Here is an 18,757-nt window from a genome sequence, read left to right on the forward strand (position 1 = left end):
CCGTCCCCGGCACCTGAGGATTTCGCCGCTGCTGCTGTGTTGCCTGGGTTGGTGCCGCCCTTGGTGTTCGCAGAACGTATGATTTGCATGGCATGGGATCCAATCTGTCGATTTGCCACGTCCAGCTGCCTTTCGTGTTGAAGGATCAAGCCATGGACACGACGTGTGTCGGGGATCGGCGACATCATCAGAATTGACCCACGCACAGTTGAATAAGGTTCGTTCAGACCCATTAGAAATTGCATGACTCTCTCCTTCTCTTCTCTGGAAGCACGTGTTGTGGAACCTTCGCAAGTGCAGATGATGGGTTCATGATATGAATCCAATTCATCCCATAAGGCCTTGAGTTTGGTGTAATACTCTGAAACCGAGAGATGGCCTTGTCGATGTTCGGCAATTTCTTGACGGATTTGGTAAATCCGGGAGTCGTTGCTTTGTGAGAACCGATCTTTAAGATCATTCCACACCATGGATGCGCTGGTGCAGTAAAGCACACTGCTTGCGATGTCGGGATGTAGTGAGTGCAAAATCCAGGATAGCACCATATCGTTGCATCTCTGCCAAATGGAGAATTTGGCATCAGTTGTTGCTGGGGTTTTGATAGTCCCGTCAATGAATCCCAGTTTGTTTTTAGCGCTCAAGGCAATTCGCATCGAGCGACTCCATTGACCATAGTCATGGCCTTCGAGAGGTTTGGAAACCAGAATCAGGCCGGGTGAGTCGGAATGGTGTAGGGTAAGTGGATCAGATGCGTTGATTTCAGATCCGGATGTTTTTTCATCACCCATGTTGATGATCTGTGTAGGTTGGTTGTTTGTGTATTTGTTTTTGGTAGCGGAAGACGTGCTGGACAGAGTCACCTATGTTGGTGCTCTGATACCATGAAAGAATGTAAAAAACTGTATATTGTATTGATGCATTGAGATCATTGTAATGTACAAGATTTATACAAAATGAGAATGAAGGTTCTATTCTAAATATGTAAATCACAATAGCTGTAATTACCGTAATCTTAGTTAATTACTAAGATTGAGGTAATTACAACAGTTGACCAATTTCTTTCCTTTAACATTTTATTACAATCATAGATTGCAGCAAATTAAGTCCATTCCAGCAGAACATAAAAAATGGCAAAAGATGATCTTCATGTAGTGATGCTTCCATGGTCTGCCTTTGGCCATATCATACCTTTTTTTCAACTCTCCATAGCCTTGGCAAAAGCCAAGGTTCATGTCTCCTTCATATCCACCCCAAAAAACATCCAAAGGCTCCCCAAACTCTCATCACCTCATTTGCAATCTTTTATACATCTAGTGTCCTTTCCATTGCCTGCAGCTTTGGATGCTGATCGGCTCTTGCCAGAAGGCGCTGAGGCCACTGTGGACTTGCCTTTTGAAAAAATTGATGACCTGAAGATTGCATATGATCTGCTACAACACCCCATCAAGCAATTCATTGCTGATCAACTGCCTGATTGGATCATAGTTGATTTTGCTGCTCATTGGGTGGTCGACATTGCCAGAGAGTATGGCGTTCCACTTGTCTTCTTCTCTCCTTTCTCTGCTGCTACCAATGTCTCGATGGGTTCACCCGAACATATCTCCGGTCTACCATCACTGGAAAGCCTGACATCGCCACCACAGTGGGTTACTTTTCCATCACTGGTGGCCTACAGAGAGTATGAGGCTGTTCATGTGCATGCAGGCTTTTTTGGAGCAAATGGTAGTGGCATAAGTGATGCTGCAAGGATTGCCAAGATTCTATCTGCAACTCAAGTATTAGCCATTCGTACCTGCAATGAGGTTGAAGGTGAGTACTTGGAGGTGTACAAGAACAGTACTGGGAAGCCTGTGATTCCCACAGGTTTGCTTCCTCCTTCAGGGGCAAAAAGGGAAATCACTACTGATGATGGAGCAGGGGATAGTGTGATCTTTGAGTGGCTTGATAAACAGAAACCCAGGTCAGTTGTGTTTGTGGGATTTGGGAGTGAGTGTAAGCTGAGCAAAGAGCAAGTTTATGAGATAGCTCATGGGCTGGAGCTATCACAACTGCCCTTTCTTTGGGCACTCAGAAAACCCAGTTGGGCTGATGCTGATGCTGATGCTCTTCCTCTTGGTTTTGTTAAGAGGACATCAGACAGAGGACTTGTTTGGATGGGATGGGTGCCCCAGTTGGAGATTTTGGGACACCCTTCAATTGGGGGATCTCTGTTTCACTCTGGATGGGGTTCTGTGATTGAAACTCTGCAGTTTGGGCATTGCCTTGTTGTGTTGCCATTCATTATTGATCAACCTCTGAATGCAAGGCTTTTGGTGGAGAAGGGTCTGGCTGTTGAGGTGAAACGCAGGGAAGATGGGTCGTTTAGTAAAGATGAGGTAGCCAAATCACTGAGACATGCAATGGTGGCAGAGGAAGGAGAGCAACTGAGGACCAACGCAAGGAGAGCTGCCGCAGTTTTTGGAGATGAGAAACTGCACCAAGATCACTACATTGGTGCATTTGTCCATTATCTCAAGAATAATGTTACGAAAAGGTCATCCTAGATCACCCTATTAGATTATCTAGTAGCTAATCAATAACCTAGAGTGTTACCCAAATTCCTTTCAGAGCATTATAGAAGTGAATAAGTTCATGCTCATATATGCTAGAATTTGGGTTATTACTATTCAAGTATTTTGCTGCTTCATATGTTCTAAAATCTGTCTAAAAAAGTGATGTTAATTCTCTTTCTTGTGTGTTCATGAATCATGACTATGTGAAATAATAATTGGGGGTATCTCGATCACATCCTCGATTTTCTTGAATGGGTTGGTCAGAAAGTGTTAGACTTTGTGGTGGGCTGGCTTGATTGCTGATGTTTGGTTTGATCACATAGGATAGAACAGAACTAACAAAAACAAAGTGTTCTATTATGATCATAATAATTTTTTTTTGTTTTCTGTTTTTCTAAATGAAAAAGAGGAAAGAGATACAGAAGAACTGTTATGGAAATCTTTGAAAATTTTTCAAAACTGTGCAGAATTTGAAAAGGATTCCAAAATTTCAGAATCCTCAACATCTTAACACGTAACAAAAACAGATGCCATGCACCTATAAATATTTCACAACGGATCCTATTTTGGGTTCTCTTGTCAGCACAAACAAAACCAGGAAAAACTAGTGTGGTGTATACTGTGTAGTGAGACTCATATTCATAAAAAGACTTTTCTCTGGAATGACCAGTAGTCGGCAAACAAATCTTTACAGGGATACAAAAATGCATAGTTCCAACATATGATTTGGGAGACTATGGATTGGTCATAACATGGAAGGAGGTGCCCAACTTAGTACCACACTCCTTGATTATCTGGACCGACCGCAGAAGAATATCTTCTTCTATAGAGTATAACTCATCCTTGCTCTACAATCACAAAATGAATATTAAAGCAGGCACTAAAGTAATTGTTATGATATGAATATTAGAGGGAGCAAGGATTATTACCATGAGTTTGAGGTTGCATCCAAGAGTCAATTCTGCAAATGAAGTTTCTAAACGAGACAGGAAACAGTAAGGGACTTCCTTTCCCATGAACACCTTCGAGTGTGACATTAGCATGTCCTCTATGTCATTTGATATCTGAGGTACCTTATCCAAATCATTGATTTGCAGGGGAATTTGGGTCATGATGCCATGCCATGACTTGTTCACAATCACCTAGCTACATATTTAATTTAAATAAAACTTTCTGAGATGTACAGTAGTAAAACATTCCCGGGTTGATATGATACTTGTATGTCAAACTTGGGTGATTTTAACATGATTGATGATCTTGAGTATAATGCGTGCGCATGTGTTAGTGTTGCTAACTACCGCACATGTTGAATTGAAGAAGCAACAAAGGAAAGGAGTGAGAGAGAATTAGAAAGCACCCACCCGACTAGAAATGTACGTGTGAATTCAAAACAAGGACTGGGAACCTCTCGGCATTAATTAACGTAGTGGTAGTAAGTCCAATTTCCACCACTTTTCCTTTTATAGAATCAGCCTAAAATAATTTTTTCAGCACCATGAGGAAAATAAGTATCAAAAACAGCAAGGAAATAATATGTTAGGCATCACAAAATTACCTGAAAATGGAGTCACAACAAATACACAGAAAGTATAATATGTCTATCCAATCAATGACAGATCTATTACTTATATAAATGAGACTCTGATCGATAATGCTTGACTACTCATCATATATACATCTGCCAAGGAAGGAGAGCATGAATGCATGATAACATACTTTTATTGCATCTCCAATTGAAAAGGGCTTTGAAAACTGCATAGACAATCCGCTTAGCACATTTCCAAGGACTTCTCTGGCAGCAAAAGCAGTAGCAACTCCTGCATAGTAGTGCAAGGAAGAAAAAGTCAGGTCTTAATAAGATGGGTTTCATCTTATGGTTAACGTTAAACGGCTATATATGACTAACGGGTGAATCCCAAAAGAGAAACCAAATAAAGGAATTTCAATATGGGTGATACATATAACAATATGACCTAAAACCAAGAGATACAACCTTCAGGTTTAATTTGAAGAAAAAGATAACAAGCTTTACGTATTGTAACTGTTTGTGGATAAATCCACATGGACTTAACAACCAATCATGGGTCGACACGTGGCCGGTCAGATCCAACTTCAAACTTTGACTTTTCTCCGAAAATTTCGCCGAAATTTTGAGAATTTCGAAAAATTTTTGAAATTTTGGCGAAATATTTTGAAATATATTTAATATAGGTATAAAATTTCCATACCCCTAAAAATCGAAATTTTCGGCGAAATTTCGCCTAAAATTTTGAAATTTAACACCTTGGGTATAACATAAAGACCATATAATATTTCAATTGAACTACCAAATTTAAATGTAATTTTTTAGATTAGGTCACAAACATGTTGACCCCTTTGATTTGAGCCTTTTTCATTTGACATTTTTGTCTTTTGGCCCATATATGATAGATGTTAGTTAAAATTTATAAGGTCTTAACAAAATTGCTATTGAGGTTTTTATATTATTTTGAAAATTTGATAATGTAGTCTCCACTTCACATTTAGTTGTGACTGTACGACACTCATAACTTCAAATTTTGTTGTGACTGAACGACAGTCACATCTAAGTTGTGAGACAGTCACATCTAAATTGTGAGACAGTCACATCTACGTTGTGAGACAGTCACATCTAAGTTGTGAAACAGTCACAATTAAGTTGTGACTTAATTGAATTTCTTTTAGAGAAATTATACTACAATATATTATAAATAGAGGTCAAAACAATACTTTTACTTAAAATAATACATAGTATAGTTGTGTGAGTTGTCTCTTTCAATTTACCACGACAGTCACAGTTAAGTTGTGACTAGATTGATTTTATTTTATTTTAATACAATATAGTATAAATTAATGTAATATTATTTTTATTTTTTTATTATAGTGGCATGTGATGTAATATTTGTAAATTCTAATACTTTTTATTTTATTATTTTGTTTAACTTTTTAACTAGTACCTAATTTAAAATATTATTTAATTTTAATATCTAAATTAAAAAGTTATTAAAATTTAGTAATTAAACTTAATGGGCCTAAAAAGAAACTCATAGTTAGTTACATGCATGGACACATGGCATCTTCTGAAGAAGGTGATGCTCAACAACTAGTTTTGTCTATAGTCAGCAACATGTCCCGATCAAGACCGGGAAAACTTTGAGTCGCGAATGCACGAGCAAACACATTTGTCTTTCACCGATTGAGAAACCACACAAACGAAAGGATAACTGCACCTCTCCATGCCGGTGCAAGGTATTGAGAAGCTATAGTGGTCGGTGCTACCATCATGCCACTGCAAATCAAAGCCATCTTAGTCGTTTAATTAACACAGTGGAAAACAAAAATGCATATATGATTAAAAAGCATATGCTGAACTAGGAACCACCAACATTTGTGACAATGCCATGAAAGTACAACATTTGTGAGTTGCTTACTTGTGAAATCTTCTGAAAAGCCTAGGCATCACCAGCCAGGCAAATACATAAGGGGATAGTTCAACAGAGGCTTCTTTAGCCTTTTGCCCAGTATAAGTTGCCGCATCAGCTGCACTCTGCCAGACACCCTTAACCTTATCAAACAAATCACTTCCAACAACATCCACCTCACTGCCACTGCCTTTATTATTATGTGCCCTAATGACATGAAATTTGATGTACCTAATTTATTTAGTAAAGATCATTCACGTGTAAAATAGGTTACTTGGAGCTTAAGAAATAGCCCTAAGTAATCATCTTGGAGTGGACTCCAAGTAATTGGAGTGGCTTCCAAGCATCCAATTTGCCTATATATAATATAGGCACCTTATTGAAAGGAATCAACACACTTGAATTCTCCCTTTACTCTCTCTTGTATTCTCTCCATACTTCCTCTTTATTTTTCATCAATTCCACATTACACCCGACTACTATAGGCTGCTTTTGTTGTTGGTATTGTTTGTGCTTGATCCTAAATATATATATATATATAAGTAAATTACAATTTAGTACCTCAATTTTATATGTTGTTTCAATTTAGTACCATAATTTTGAAAACTTGCAAAAAAGTACCTCAACTTTCATTTTGTGTCAAAATAATACCTCCGTTAGTTTTTCTATCAAATAAACCGTTATTTGTTGACGTGGCATGGGTATTTTCGTCTTTTTCCTTAAATTTAAAAAATAATAATATTTTTAAAAACTTTTAAATACAAAATTTTTTTAAAATAAAAAAATTTCATAAACTTAAAAAAACATTTCCCCCTCCTCCTTCCCCACCCATACCCCACGCAGAACCACCCTCATCCCTCTCCACTCCCCTCCCCTCCCCAGCCCGCCCCCCTCCTTGCCTTACCCCCCTGCCCTCCCCCCCACCCTAGTCTCGTCGCACCCCCTCCCCCAGCCCCAACCCCGTCGCACCCCCTACCCCCAGCCCCAGCGCCGTCGCACCCCCAGCCCCCGTTGCACCCCTCCCCCCAGCCCCAGCCCCGTTGCACCCCCCAGCCCCAACCCCCGTCGCACACCCCTCCCCGCCCCCACCCAGCCCCATTCCCTCCCCTCCCCGCCCTCACCCAGCCCGCCCCCAGCCATCCTCCCTCCTCTCCCTGCCCGACCACCCCCAGTCTCGTCGCCCCTCCCCCCCTCACCCCCCTTACCCAACCCCAACCCGAACCCCAACCCAGCCCCCTCACCCCTTACCCAAACCCCCGACCATCCCCCTGATCTTCCCCCAATTTTTTTAAAGGTTTTAATTATTTTAAGAAATTTTTTTATTCAAAATTTTGTAAAAATATTATTATTTTTAAAATTTAGAGAAAAAGATGAAAATACTCCTGCCATGTTAGCAGATAACGGTTTATTTGACAAAAAAACTAACGAAGTACTATTTTGACACAAAATGAAAATTGAGATACTTTTTTGTAAGTTTTTAAAGTTGAGGTACTAAATTGAAATAACATGTAAAGTTAAGATACTAAATTGTAATTTGCTCTATATATATACCTTAATTTTGCTCTGTTTCAATTATCATATCATATTTTTGATTGACTGCATGATTTTATTTAATCATTGTTGTAGTTCGTTTGTTTTTTTTTTTTTTTTTCTTAACTTGTTCTTGAGTGCGAGGCTAGATAAATTACTGATCTAAGCGTTGGTCAAATCACAGTTGCGATGAGTAACCTATTAGGTATATCTTAGTTATTTTTTCATCAAACTAATTTATGATCCTTTATGCAATGTTGATCAGAACATGTATATACCAATCAACATGTATATACCAATCGGTAGCAATAATTGAGTAACAGAGTAAGTAAAGCAAAGGTAGGCATATTTGCATCATGGCTTGGAATTGAGATATATTCATTAATCTCTTTGCTTATTTCGATATAATATATGCTTGGTGTCAATCTCATCTTTTGGCTCTAACGATTTCATATACTCTCTTTGCAAGCTTTTTATGATTTCAATATTTCATATACTCTCTTTTTAAAGCTTGTTGCTAAAGCTTACTGGTTCAATATATCTATTCCTGCCATGATTGTTTAATAATGCCTTTATGCTCCTATCAATTAATATTTGTTTGATCCAATGGATTTCAATAATTCCACAGGAGTAGTTTTAGATGTCTCACGCCAATGGGTTTATTATATACCGACTGGTGTATTATTAGTTTATATACTAGATGTATATATCCTTCATATTAACTAACGAGCTTGCAGTACTCATGCTTGTTGGCTTATTGTTTTGTTGAATAATGTTTTTGATTAATGAAAAATAAAGAGGGAATATGGAGAGAATACAAGAGAATAGGCACCTTATTGAAAGGAATGAACACACTTGAATTCCCCTTTTCTCTCTCTTGTATTCACTCCATATTCCCTCTTTATTTTTCATCAGTTTCATAACAAAATGAATATTTCACAATGGATCCCATTTGGGGTTCTTTTGGCAACATAAACGAAACCATGACCAACTACTGTGGTGTGTACTGTGTAGCGACTCATGTCCATCAAAAAGTTCTCTTTAGGACTAGCAATCGGGAAACATATCTTTACAGAGATACCAAAATGCAGAGTTCCAACATATGATTTAGAAGACTATGGAGTGGTCATATTGAAGGAGCTGCCCAACTTAGCACCATGCTCCTTGATTATCTGGACCGACCGAAGAAGAATATCTTCTTCTGTAGAGTATAACTCATCTTTTCTCTACAATCACAAAATGAATATTAAAGCAGGCACTAAAGTAATTATTACGATATGAATATTTGAGGGAGCAGGGATTACCATATTTTTGAGGTTGCATCCAAGAGTCAATTCTACGTGTGAAGATTCTAAACGAGACAGGAAACAGTAAGGAGCCTCCATTCCCAAGAACACCTTCGAGTGTGACCTTAGCATGCCCTTTATGTCATTTGATATCTGGGGAACCTTATCCAAATCATTGATTTGCAGGGGAATTTTGTTGATGATGGCACGCCATTGGGCACGTGACTTGTTCACAATTACCTACAAATTTTGTATGAAGCCTTCTTAGATGTATTGTAGTAAAATATTCTTGTGACTTGTTCACAATTACCTACACACTTTGCATGAAACATTCTTAGATGTATTGTAGTAAAACACACTTTGATGATGTAGTATATCTAAACAAGTCAAAGCAATATCCTCACGTTAAAACAGACCCAGGTTCATACTTGTATGTTGAGCTTAGGTGATTTTAATATGATTGATGGTTTTGAGTATAATGGGTGTCCATGTGTAAGTGTTGCTTACTACAGCACATGTGAAGTTGCGGAAGCCAGAAGCAACAAAGGAAAGAAGTGAAAGAAAGAATTAGAAAAGCACCCACCTGACTAGAAAATAGTGAATTCGGAACTATGACTGGAAACTTCTCGGCATTGAGTAACGAAGTGGTAGTAAATCCCATTTCCACCACTTGTCCTTCTATAGATCCAGCCTGACATAAGTAAATTTTTTAGCACCATGAGAGTAAGAAGTATCAAAAACAGCAAGTAGGTACATATTAGATATCACAGAATTACCTGAACATGGATTCAAAACAAATTCACAGAAAGAATAATGTCTATCCAATCAATGACAGATCTATTACTTATATAAACAAGACTATGAGTATGCTAGACTGCTAATTATATATACATCTGCAAAGTAAGTAATGACATAAACAATAAAGTTAATGGGTTGAACTGCAATCTGAGATATATTAGATCTTCCTATCTTAAATGACTGAACATTCAGAAATAAGTATAAAAGTATTCAATCTTATGTTGAGATCTTTGTAAATTGCGGCCAACCAAGGGCTGACTGAAAGATGCGCAATACTTGGATTTAACAAAAGATTTGACAATTATGCAACAGTCGATAATAAAGAAAATTTTACTATGGAACTCTAATTTGGGTAATGTCAATTGATGTAACTTAAGCACACATGGTAATTCAGTCTATAACCTGAATCTTTCCTTATACTCATTATAGTGCTGCAAATGGGAAAAAATGACTACACTCACGGCATGTTGCCTCACTAGAATCACAGGAAACCTAAGCATAAGAAACAACTTTTCCCATTTAAAAGAATAAATGGGATTAATTAACTAAAATGCACCAAAGAATACATAGCATGAATGCATGATAGCATACTTTTATTGTATCTCCAATTGAAAAGGGCTTTGAAAACTGCATAGACAAACCGCTTAGCACATTTCCAAGGACATCTCTGGCAGCAAAAGCAGTAGCAACTCCTGAATAGAAATGCAAGGAAGAAAAAGTCAGGTCTTAATAAGATGGGTTTCATCTTATGGTTAACATTAAACGGCTATAATTGACTAACGGGTGAATCCCAAAAGAGAAACCAAAAAAAGGAATTTCAATATGGGTGATACATATAACAATATGACCTAAAACCAAGAGATACAGTCATACAACCTTCAGGTTTAATTTGAAGAAAACGATAACAAGCTTTACGTATTATAACAAAATAAGTATTGTCAAAAAAGCAAATTCAAAATTGTACTTGCAAACTCTTCTAACTGTCAAGAATAGAGATGAAAAATAGTAAGCAATTAGAAGCTGATCCTCACCTCCTATGCCACCAACAGTCAGAATAGATTGCACAGCCACTCCACATGCCTCAGCTAAAGCCATTATCCCAATCACAAAAAGTCCAACAGATGAAATTTTGTCTATAGTCAGCAACATGTCCCGATCAAGACCGGGAAAACTTTGAGTCGCTAATGCACGAGCGAACACATTTGTCTTCCACCGATTGAGAAACCACACAAACGAAAGGATAACTGCACCTCTCCATGCCGGTGCAAGGTATTGAGAAGCTATAGTGGTGGGTGCTACCATCATGCCACTGCAAATCAAAGCCATCTTAGTCGTTTAACACAGTGGAAAACAAAAATGCATATATGCAAATAAAAAATATGATTAAAAAGCATATGCTGAACTAGGAACCACTAACATTTGTGACATTGCCATGAAAGTAACTAGATATCGCACTGGATCCTCCAAAGCACCCCAAAAACTTTTCTCGTATGGAACTTGCACCACAGATGGGCTTCCAGATAGTAAAGCTGTGCGCCCTTGAGTTGCATACTTGTGAAATCTCCTGAAAAGCCTAGGCATCACCAGCCAGGCAAATATAGTACCTGCCAAAGTATAACCAACAGGAACAACAACATTGCTAAGATGTGGATAGGAATCCAGCAACTTTTGAACATAAGGGGACAGTTCCACAGAGGCTTCTTTAGCCTTTTGCCCAGTATAAGTTACCGCATCAGCTGCACTCTTCCAGACACCCTTAACCTTATCAAACAAATCACTTCCAACAACATCCACTTCACTGCCACTGGTAGCAGCTGGGACTCCTGGCTGCCCAGCTTTATCAGCATTGCTACCGAAAGATGATGAGTATGAACGGCAATTCAAAATTGGACTTATCGAAATAAGAGGAATAGCACACCTAATGTCTGTATTTGATAATGTGGGTGAAAATGCTGAAATGGGTTTGGTTCTGTGACATCGGAAATTAACAAGTGATTCAGATCCCAGTGCACGAAAATGATTGTTTCCAAAAGTTTGATGGGATTGTGTTTCCTTCGTATGGTAAATGCAATTCACAAATGCATATGATGGTCTTAAGTGAAGTAGATCAGAGTTGTTCACAAATTTCACACAAGAACTGTATGACTGAAACAACTGCGGGTTCATAGAGCAACTGGTAGACTTGCAAAGTGATTTCATTATGGAAAGCCTAACTCCACCCATTAGAGAAAACTTAGTATTCCAGACGATTCTATAAAGACATTGGTCAATTTCTACAAGCTTAAGAGAACCTGATTGAAACCAATAACTTGTTCATGGTATCTTAAATCTGCAAATTTTGGGGGGAAGAGCAAATCATTACTAGTGACTATAAATACAAAACGCAATAACCAACAACCAAATACCCAATGACAGTATAATGAAATATAGGTACGAACACATGAACTAAAGCTATAACAATGCTGACAATACATTATTCATAAACCCAAGACCCATGTTTGGAATCTTTGGATGGTGAGCTGAGAAAATTGAGGAATACAGAAACAAAGCGAAGAAATGGATCAATAATCATAAGTTCTAGCTCAAATAAAACATATACTAGTGGTGGTACCTTCTTAAAAAAAAAAAAAAAAAAGGAAAGCTAAATTTCTATTTGTAAACTTTCTGTTTCTTTACAGTCGTTTCCTGGGCAACCAAACAGAACTCAAATTAGTGGGACTAATAGAGTTACCAACCTGGTATGGTTGATTTGGGGGGTTCACCTGAGAATTCTGAGAGACCCAGAAGAGTAGAAGAGCTTCTTTGCTTAAGATGAGCGAAGAGAAATTCTGACAATGTATGAAAGAGAAGCATTTCTAAAGCAAGTACGTGTGCATTTGACCAAAAACAAAAGTGTGCATAAGGATTGTTTGCTGCTCGTTGGATGGTTTTGACTTGGCCTATTAGTATGATCATCAAACGGAGAAGAAAAAATACGCCAAAAAATGATTTGTTTTTTAGAAAGGCAAAATAGTGTTAAGAACTCTTCAGAATATAACTAAATAAGTGGTCTACCTAACCTAACTTATAAACTTTTCGATTAACCACCATTTATTTTTATTTTTTGTCAAACCATTTATTTTGGTGTGTTTGGATGGAGAAAAAAACTTGGAATTTAAACAAAACTCAGCATTTAAAAAATTATATGCTCTAATTTTCTTGTTTAGGTCCATAAATATAGAATTTACAAAATTCTATATGAAAAAAAACTTGAAATTTGAAGGTTGTAAATTCCAATTTTAAATTTCATCTAAATTGGTGTCATTTTCAAAATTTCAATTTTTATAAAAAAAAAAAAAAAAAAGTCGTGTCCATCTATCACCTTGTCAATTAATTACAATACCACCACCACTACCACCATGCCGCCGCTACCACCACCACCACCATTGCCACCGCTACTGCCACCGCCACCGCTGCCGCCACCATCACCACCGACACCACCTCCGCCGTCACCACCACCGTCGCCACCACCACCATCGCCACCACCACCTCTGCCGCCACCACTACCACCGCCGCCACCGTCACCACCACCACCACCGCCCGCTGCCACCACCTCCGCCGCCACCACCGTCACCACCACTGACACCGCCACTACCACCACCACCGACACTGACACTGCCGCCGCCACCTCCATCACCAGTGCCATCACCACCACCATCGCCGTCACTGTTGCCACCACCACCGCAATGTCGCTGTTGCCGCCACCTCCAATACCCCAATTTTTGCCACCACCATTTCTCCCACCGCCCGTGGGCCATCAACCCTATTACCATCGTCAACTCACCACAAGCATCATTTTTATTGTTGTCACCATCACCATCACTCTTTTATAAAACTACTATAAATTTCGTATTTAAATTCCATTATAATTACATTTATCCAAACAAAAGAATTTACAAATTCTAGAATTTTAAATTATGTCATTTTTAATTTCATCATTTGTGAATTCCTTAGTGGTTTCAAACTACTTCATCCAAATGTACCAAAGTTTTGGTTCATTGAAATTCTCTCAAATTGCAATGGGTCGATGTTTAGGGCCATAGTTATAACTTATAACTGAAGCATAGACTTAATTAATTACTTCCTACTACTAGACAATTAATAATGTTAACTATAAAGACACTTAATTATTATATTGATTTGCAGTTGATTTTGGTTTTAGCTTTTGATTTTCATTTTGTTGATTTGTAGTTGTTTCTAATTTGTTTATTGTTTTTTTTATTTTGATTTTTTAGATGTAGATCTTGGATCTACATATTTGCACCTGTAAATCTAGTTTATCGTTTAAATTTTTTTCTTAAAAAATATATATATTTGGAGATGCTGATAAAGATGTCAATGCAATTCAGCAATTATAGAGTCTACCATGTTAGGGTTTCAGAGAGGTTTCTCTCAACTACCACTAAAATGCAACTTCTAAGAGGTTTCATAATTATTGCATGCAATGTATGTACTGAAAGTTAATGTATGAAAAAAACGAATAAAAATAGTAAATGATGGAAATAAAGATAAAAGATAATTAGGTTTGGGTCCTTTAGAAAAATAATTTTTAGATGGAGTTAAAACCTAACATAAAGTTGTCAAAGAAAAAAAAATAAAAAGACTTGATTACAATTCTCAAGCACTACCAGTCTTAGTATAAGAAAAACTCATAAAATAAACTGAACTCTAAATTTCCCTAAAAATAATTGACTTAGATTACCGTGGTCCATATTATAGCACAAAAATAGTAAATAATGGAAAGAAACATTTGTATTTGTAATAGCATATATAGATATTCATTGTAGGAGCCATACTGTGAAAAAATGTGGTCACATCAATTGAGATTTGAAAATAAACATATCTCTAGTATTACTCTTTAATCGATATAGATTAATATCTGTAACTGTAAGCATTTCCCATACTCCAAAATTTGTTCTTGTATATATGCATGCATGTTTAGCAAAGTGCTCAAACCACCATTGAAGACTTTGAAGTTGACATATATACTTGCCAAATCCTACCAATTCCCTAAAGATATCCAATCTCTAGCTATAAGAACAAAAATTGCTGTATGATAATCCCATCCTGCCCTGGATAGCACAGCAAGCAATGAAAATGACCTCACCATATAAGCAAGCATAAATGCATAATATAGCAAGTTCGCTCTTATGCTCAATCCAAAATTGCAATATTAGATATATATACTTTTCTTGTTTGACATGATTATATCATATATTTGCAGTGTTCTTCATCCATGTGTTCTTAAATTATGAGCTATTCCTTTATTGTATAGCGGCATAAGCCTCCATGTCAATATATAAAAACCAGTTACATTTACATCGGCAAATTGGCTATATATCTCTTTTCTTCAAGCAAAGGAATCAAGAACAAATTAATGAGTAAAAGACCAAAAAGTTACAAAAGCAGAATCTTAAGTGTATCCTACAATAAAAGGATGAATATTGAGTCTGTTATTTCGGATTTATGTCAAATACAAGTAAATATTAACTTGATTTTTTTTAATTAATTGTATCAAGTAACTTGATATTAACACTTATTTATTAATCATGTTGTGATACAATAACTGACTTTAACTCAAGATGAGGCAATTATGCTATACAACTTAATTGGTAATTTTTTTTGTTACTTAACTTAATTGGTAATTATAACATGTTATAACTTATAATAAATTCATTTCTATTAAAACTTATAATATCTTTCGAATTTAATCTCATCAAAATTGACAACAGATAATTATTATCTTAGTATCGAGATAAGTTCTAGAAATACTTGAAATTTATTACCTGTAAAACAGAGAAGCCAGAACCATGAAAGCGAGGGGACTCTTTGACCAATAAAACTCATAGCACAAAAAATAAATGTAAACGTCAAAAAACAATTTTAAGTTGTAGTAATCACAGTGTAGATAGAAATCAAATCATCAGTGTTTTAGTAGTCTTTGAATTTCTTTACAAGATAGACCAAACCAAACTGGCTCCATCTGCTAGTTCTATTAGAGAAGGATTGTCCAACTCTAACTTGGGTTTGGAGTCCTCCATTCTAACAAGTTAGAAATCAAACTGATCAAACTATGTGACTTCTCCATTCTCTCTTTCTCCCTTGTTTTCTTGGCAACCAAACACCATGAAAAACAACCCAAAAGACCCAGAAAGCCTCTATTCAACTTGGACCTCCACAAAGGTAACAATATGTTTCCTCCTCTTGATCTCTTTCAGCTACATATACTCTCTCAAATTTGTGTACCCTTATTTTTGTACCCAACAATCTCTCACCACCCATCTCCAATATTCCCAACTCTCCATACCCCAATCTGAGCCAACCCCATCAACCGCAAACCCCAAAACCAACATCTCCCACATAGTCTTTGGCATTGCAGCCTCAGCCAAACTCTGGCCCCACAGAAAGAACTACATCAAGTTATGGTGGAGACCAGACCAAATGAGAGGCATTGTCTGGCTAGACCACCTTGTCAAAACAGACCCCAAAGAAGACCACCTCCTCCCACCACTAAAGCTCTCCAGTTACACCTCCAATTTCAAGTACACCAGCCCAGAAGGCCACAGGTCCGCCATTCGCATATCACGGATAGTTTCCGAAACTCTCAGGCTTGGCTTGGAGAATGTGAGGTGGTTTGTGATGGGTGACGATGACACATTCTTTGTGGCAGAGAACTTGGTCAGGGTCTTGCAGAAATATGACCACAACCAGTTCTACTACATTGGGGGAAATTCAGAGAGTCATTTGCAGAACATACATTTTTCGTATAACATGGCTTATGGGGGAGGTGGGATTGCCATAAGCTACCCTTTGGCTGTGGCTTTGGAGAAGATGCAGGACAGGTGCATACAGAGGTACCCTGGTTTGTATGGCTCGGATGATAGACTTCAGGCTTGTATGGCTGAGCTTGGTGTCCCTCTCACTAAGGAAAAAGGGTTTCACCAGGTTAGTGTGTGGGTTGTGTGTGTGTGTGTTTTTGGTTGGTTGCTGAGAAAACAGAGAAGGAAAGTAAAGGAAAATCATAGTCAGTCTTGTTCATGGAGTATCCTCTGTTTTTTTTTTTTTTCTTCTACATCTTTTTTCTACTTTTTTAAAATTCAAATCTTAACCTGTTAAATCTAATGTAGAGAAGTCTTAAGTTTAAATCCCCGATAGAAACAACAGAGAATCTGATCAATTATTTTTATTAAAACAAATTGTTTCAAGGGTAGAAAGTTTAATGTTCTAAAATAAAATTGTATTCCTTTTAAAAAAAAAAAAAAAAAAAAGAATTCAATTCAAAGTTCCACCACACAATCATGAATTCAAATAAGAAAAATCAAAATTTAAGTTTTGTTTAAATGAATTTGAACGGAAGAGATTTGATGAAAAGGAGAGGATCCAACGTTCTTGTGGATAGATTAGTATATAAATGCCATAATTGCTGTTTCTTTTTAAAGAAAATCCAAAAATTTATTGTAAAATCAGCAGTTTCATATTTCTTTTTGTCCTTTTATTAGTTTATAAGGCTTCTCAGTAATTGATTGTTGCATTCATTGTTAGTTTATTTTTGGATTGCCGTCTTAGCATTATGTCCACTTATCCTAGAGTTTGTTTCAGCCTATTTATGTCAATGAAATTCAAACACAAAAACCTTTTTTTTTTGTTGGTGCTAAGATCTAATATGTATCAAACTTCCCCAACAATTATTGCATTTAGTCTAAGAGATTATCTGTTAGTTGGGATCCTTATCAAAACCCTATCTTAGATTTGTACAAGTGTTCACATAATTATCAGTTGGTAATTGGACTATAACATGTGTTAGTTAACACTTAACTTCATTATCCTTAACATTTATTTTAATTTGTGGAATTTAATCAGTTTGATGTATATGGGAGCTTGTTGGGCCTTCTGGCAGCCCATCCAATCGCACCCCTAGTCTCACTCCACCACCTGGATCTGGTCGAGCCCATATTCCCCAAAATGGACCGGGTCCAAGCCCTGCAGAGGTTCAAGGCCCCAATGAAGATCGACTCCGCAGGACTGGCCCAACAATCCATTTGCTACGACAGGACCCAGTTATGGACCATATCCATTTCATGGGGGTATGCGGTTCAAATAGTTCGGGGCATAGTTCTGCCCCGAGAAATGGAACTGCCAGCTAGGACCTTCATGAATTGGTACAGGCAAGCTGACTACGCTGGACATGCATTCAACACTCGCCCCGTCAGCAAGAACAGGTGTCAAAAACCATTTGTGTATTACTTGTCGAATGCTCTATACAATGCAAAAACGAATCGGACGGCTACTGAGTATGTCCAATATCGGGACTCAAACCGGGATTGCAGTTGGAAGATGGCGAATCCCTCTCAAATTCATAGAGTGCATGTCTATAAAACACCTGACCCGTATTTATGGGACAAGGTAATTAATAATATTAGTTTTTCTTTAACGTAAGTCAAGTCTTTCGCGCTACATTATAGTCTTTTTTTTTTTTACGTATTTTTATTAGATTTTTTTTTACTAAATGATGTGTTAGTGTTTCTTTTATTTTGATGATCTTTACATTATTGTTATTTTTTTTTTTCGAGTTCTTTGCATGTCATACTCACGTGCACCCATTACTGAGGAAGATATTTGCTTGTAATTTGAACAGTCTCCAAGGAGAAGCTGTTGCAGAATCTTGCCAAATACCAAGAAGAAAGACACCATGGTCATTGATGTAGGAGTATGCCATGAAGATGAAGTGATGGGAGTGTGACAAAGTACATGGAAGAGCCTTTCCAAAACAACAAAAATTGTTTTTTCCTTTTTTTTTTTCAAAAAATTACCATACATATATCCATTGTATTCAAATATTGGATGTTGTTTAGAGAATTTAGTTTTTTTTTTTTTTATGAGGTTAGAGAATTTAATTAAAGTAAACAAAGAAAGAGAATGAATATATATTGAGAATCCAAAGACTTTTCTGATACTCATATAGTAAATTAATATATACAATTTAATTTGTTTTGTTTATTATGCATGCTGCAACTTATTCTCCAATATTTCTTGAGTCAACTAAGCTGTCACGATCGCAGATGCCAAAATATTTTATGCAAATATTGATTTTTTTGTTGTGAATGGTAAGTTG

At 37.1% G+C, this 18,757-nt stretch overlaps 3 protein-coding genes and 1 pseudogene across 5 annotated transcripts; 2 read left to right on the plus strand and 2 right to left on the minus strand.

The window, feature by feature from the left end:
- Window positions 1-1,127: 1,127 nt before the first annotated feature.
- LOC147290560 (putative UDP-rhamnose:rhamnosyltransferase 1 pseudogene) lies at window positions 1,128-2,735 on the plus strand (annotated as a pseudogene).
- A 551-nt stretch (window positions 2,736-3,286) lies between these two features.
- Window positions 3,287-8,076, minus strand: LOC147290561 (mechanosensitive ion channel protein 1, mitochondrial-like). Its single transcript, XM_086235816.1, has 6 exons — window positions 8,051-8,076; window positions 6,002-6,223; window positions 5,801-5,859; window positions 4,269-4,369; window positions 3,482-3,694; window positions 3,287-3,400 (listed from the first exon to the last, which is right to left on the minus strand). The coding sequence occupies exons 1-6, from the start codon at window positions 8,074-8,076 to the stop codon at window positions 3,287-3,289; spliced, it is 735 nt and encodes a 244-aa protein (XP_086091942.1).
- A 467-nt stretch (window positions 8,077-8,543) lies between these two features.
- On the minus strand, window positions 8,544-12,456 carry LOC147290562 (Mechanosensitive ion channel protein). 3 transcript variants are annotated; one of them, XM_086237172.1, is made up of 7 exons: window positions 12,369-12,456; window positions 11,024-11,935; window positions 10,638-10,915; window positions 10,198-10,298; window positions 9,392-9,499; window positions 8,827-9,048; window positions 8,544-8,748 (listed from the first exon to the last, which is right to left on the minus strand). In XM_086237172.1, the coding sequence occupies exons 2-7, from the start codon at window positions 11,827-11,829 to the stop codon at window positions 8,638-8,640; spliced, it is 1,626 nt and encodes a 541-aa protein (XP_086093298.1). In that variant the 5' UTR covers window positions 11,830-11,935; window positions 12,369-12,456; the 3' UTR covers window positions 8,544-8,637. The 3 variants fall into 3 exon arrangements, with proteins under 3 accessions (XP_086093298.1, XP_086093297.1, XP_086093299.1); XM_086237171.1 differs by having other exon boundaries at window positions 12,342-12,446; XM_086237173.1 differs by lacking the exon at window positions 8,544-8,748 and having other exon boundaries at window positions 8,827-9,118; window positions 12,342-12,446.
- Window positions 12,457-15,771: 3,315 nt separating this feature from the next.
- On the plus strand, window positions 15,772-18,385 carry LOC147290563 (uncharacterized). The gene is made up of 3 exons (XM_086234801.1): window positions 15,772-16,590; window positions 17,506-18,048; window positions 18,281-18,385. The coding sequence occupies exons 1-3, from the start codon at window positions 15,772-15,774 to the stop codon at window positions 18,383-18,385; spliced, it is 1,467 nt and encodes a 488-aa protein (XP_086090927.1).
- The last annotated feature ends 372 nt before the right edge of the window (window positions 18,386-18,757 follow it).

This window comes from Dryas octopetala, chromosome 3 (genome assembly GCF_963921425.1).
Source record: "Dryas octopetala chromosome 3, drDryOcto1.1, whole genome shotgun sequence".
Taxonomy (NCBI): domain Eukaryota; kingdom Viridiplantae; phylum Streptophyta; class Magnoliopsida; order Rosales; family Rosaceae; genus Dryas; species Dryas octopetala.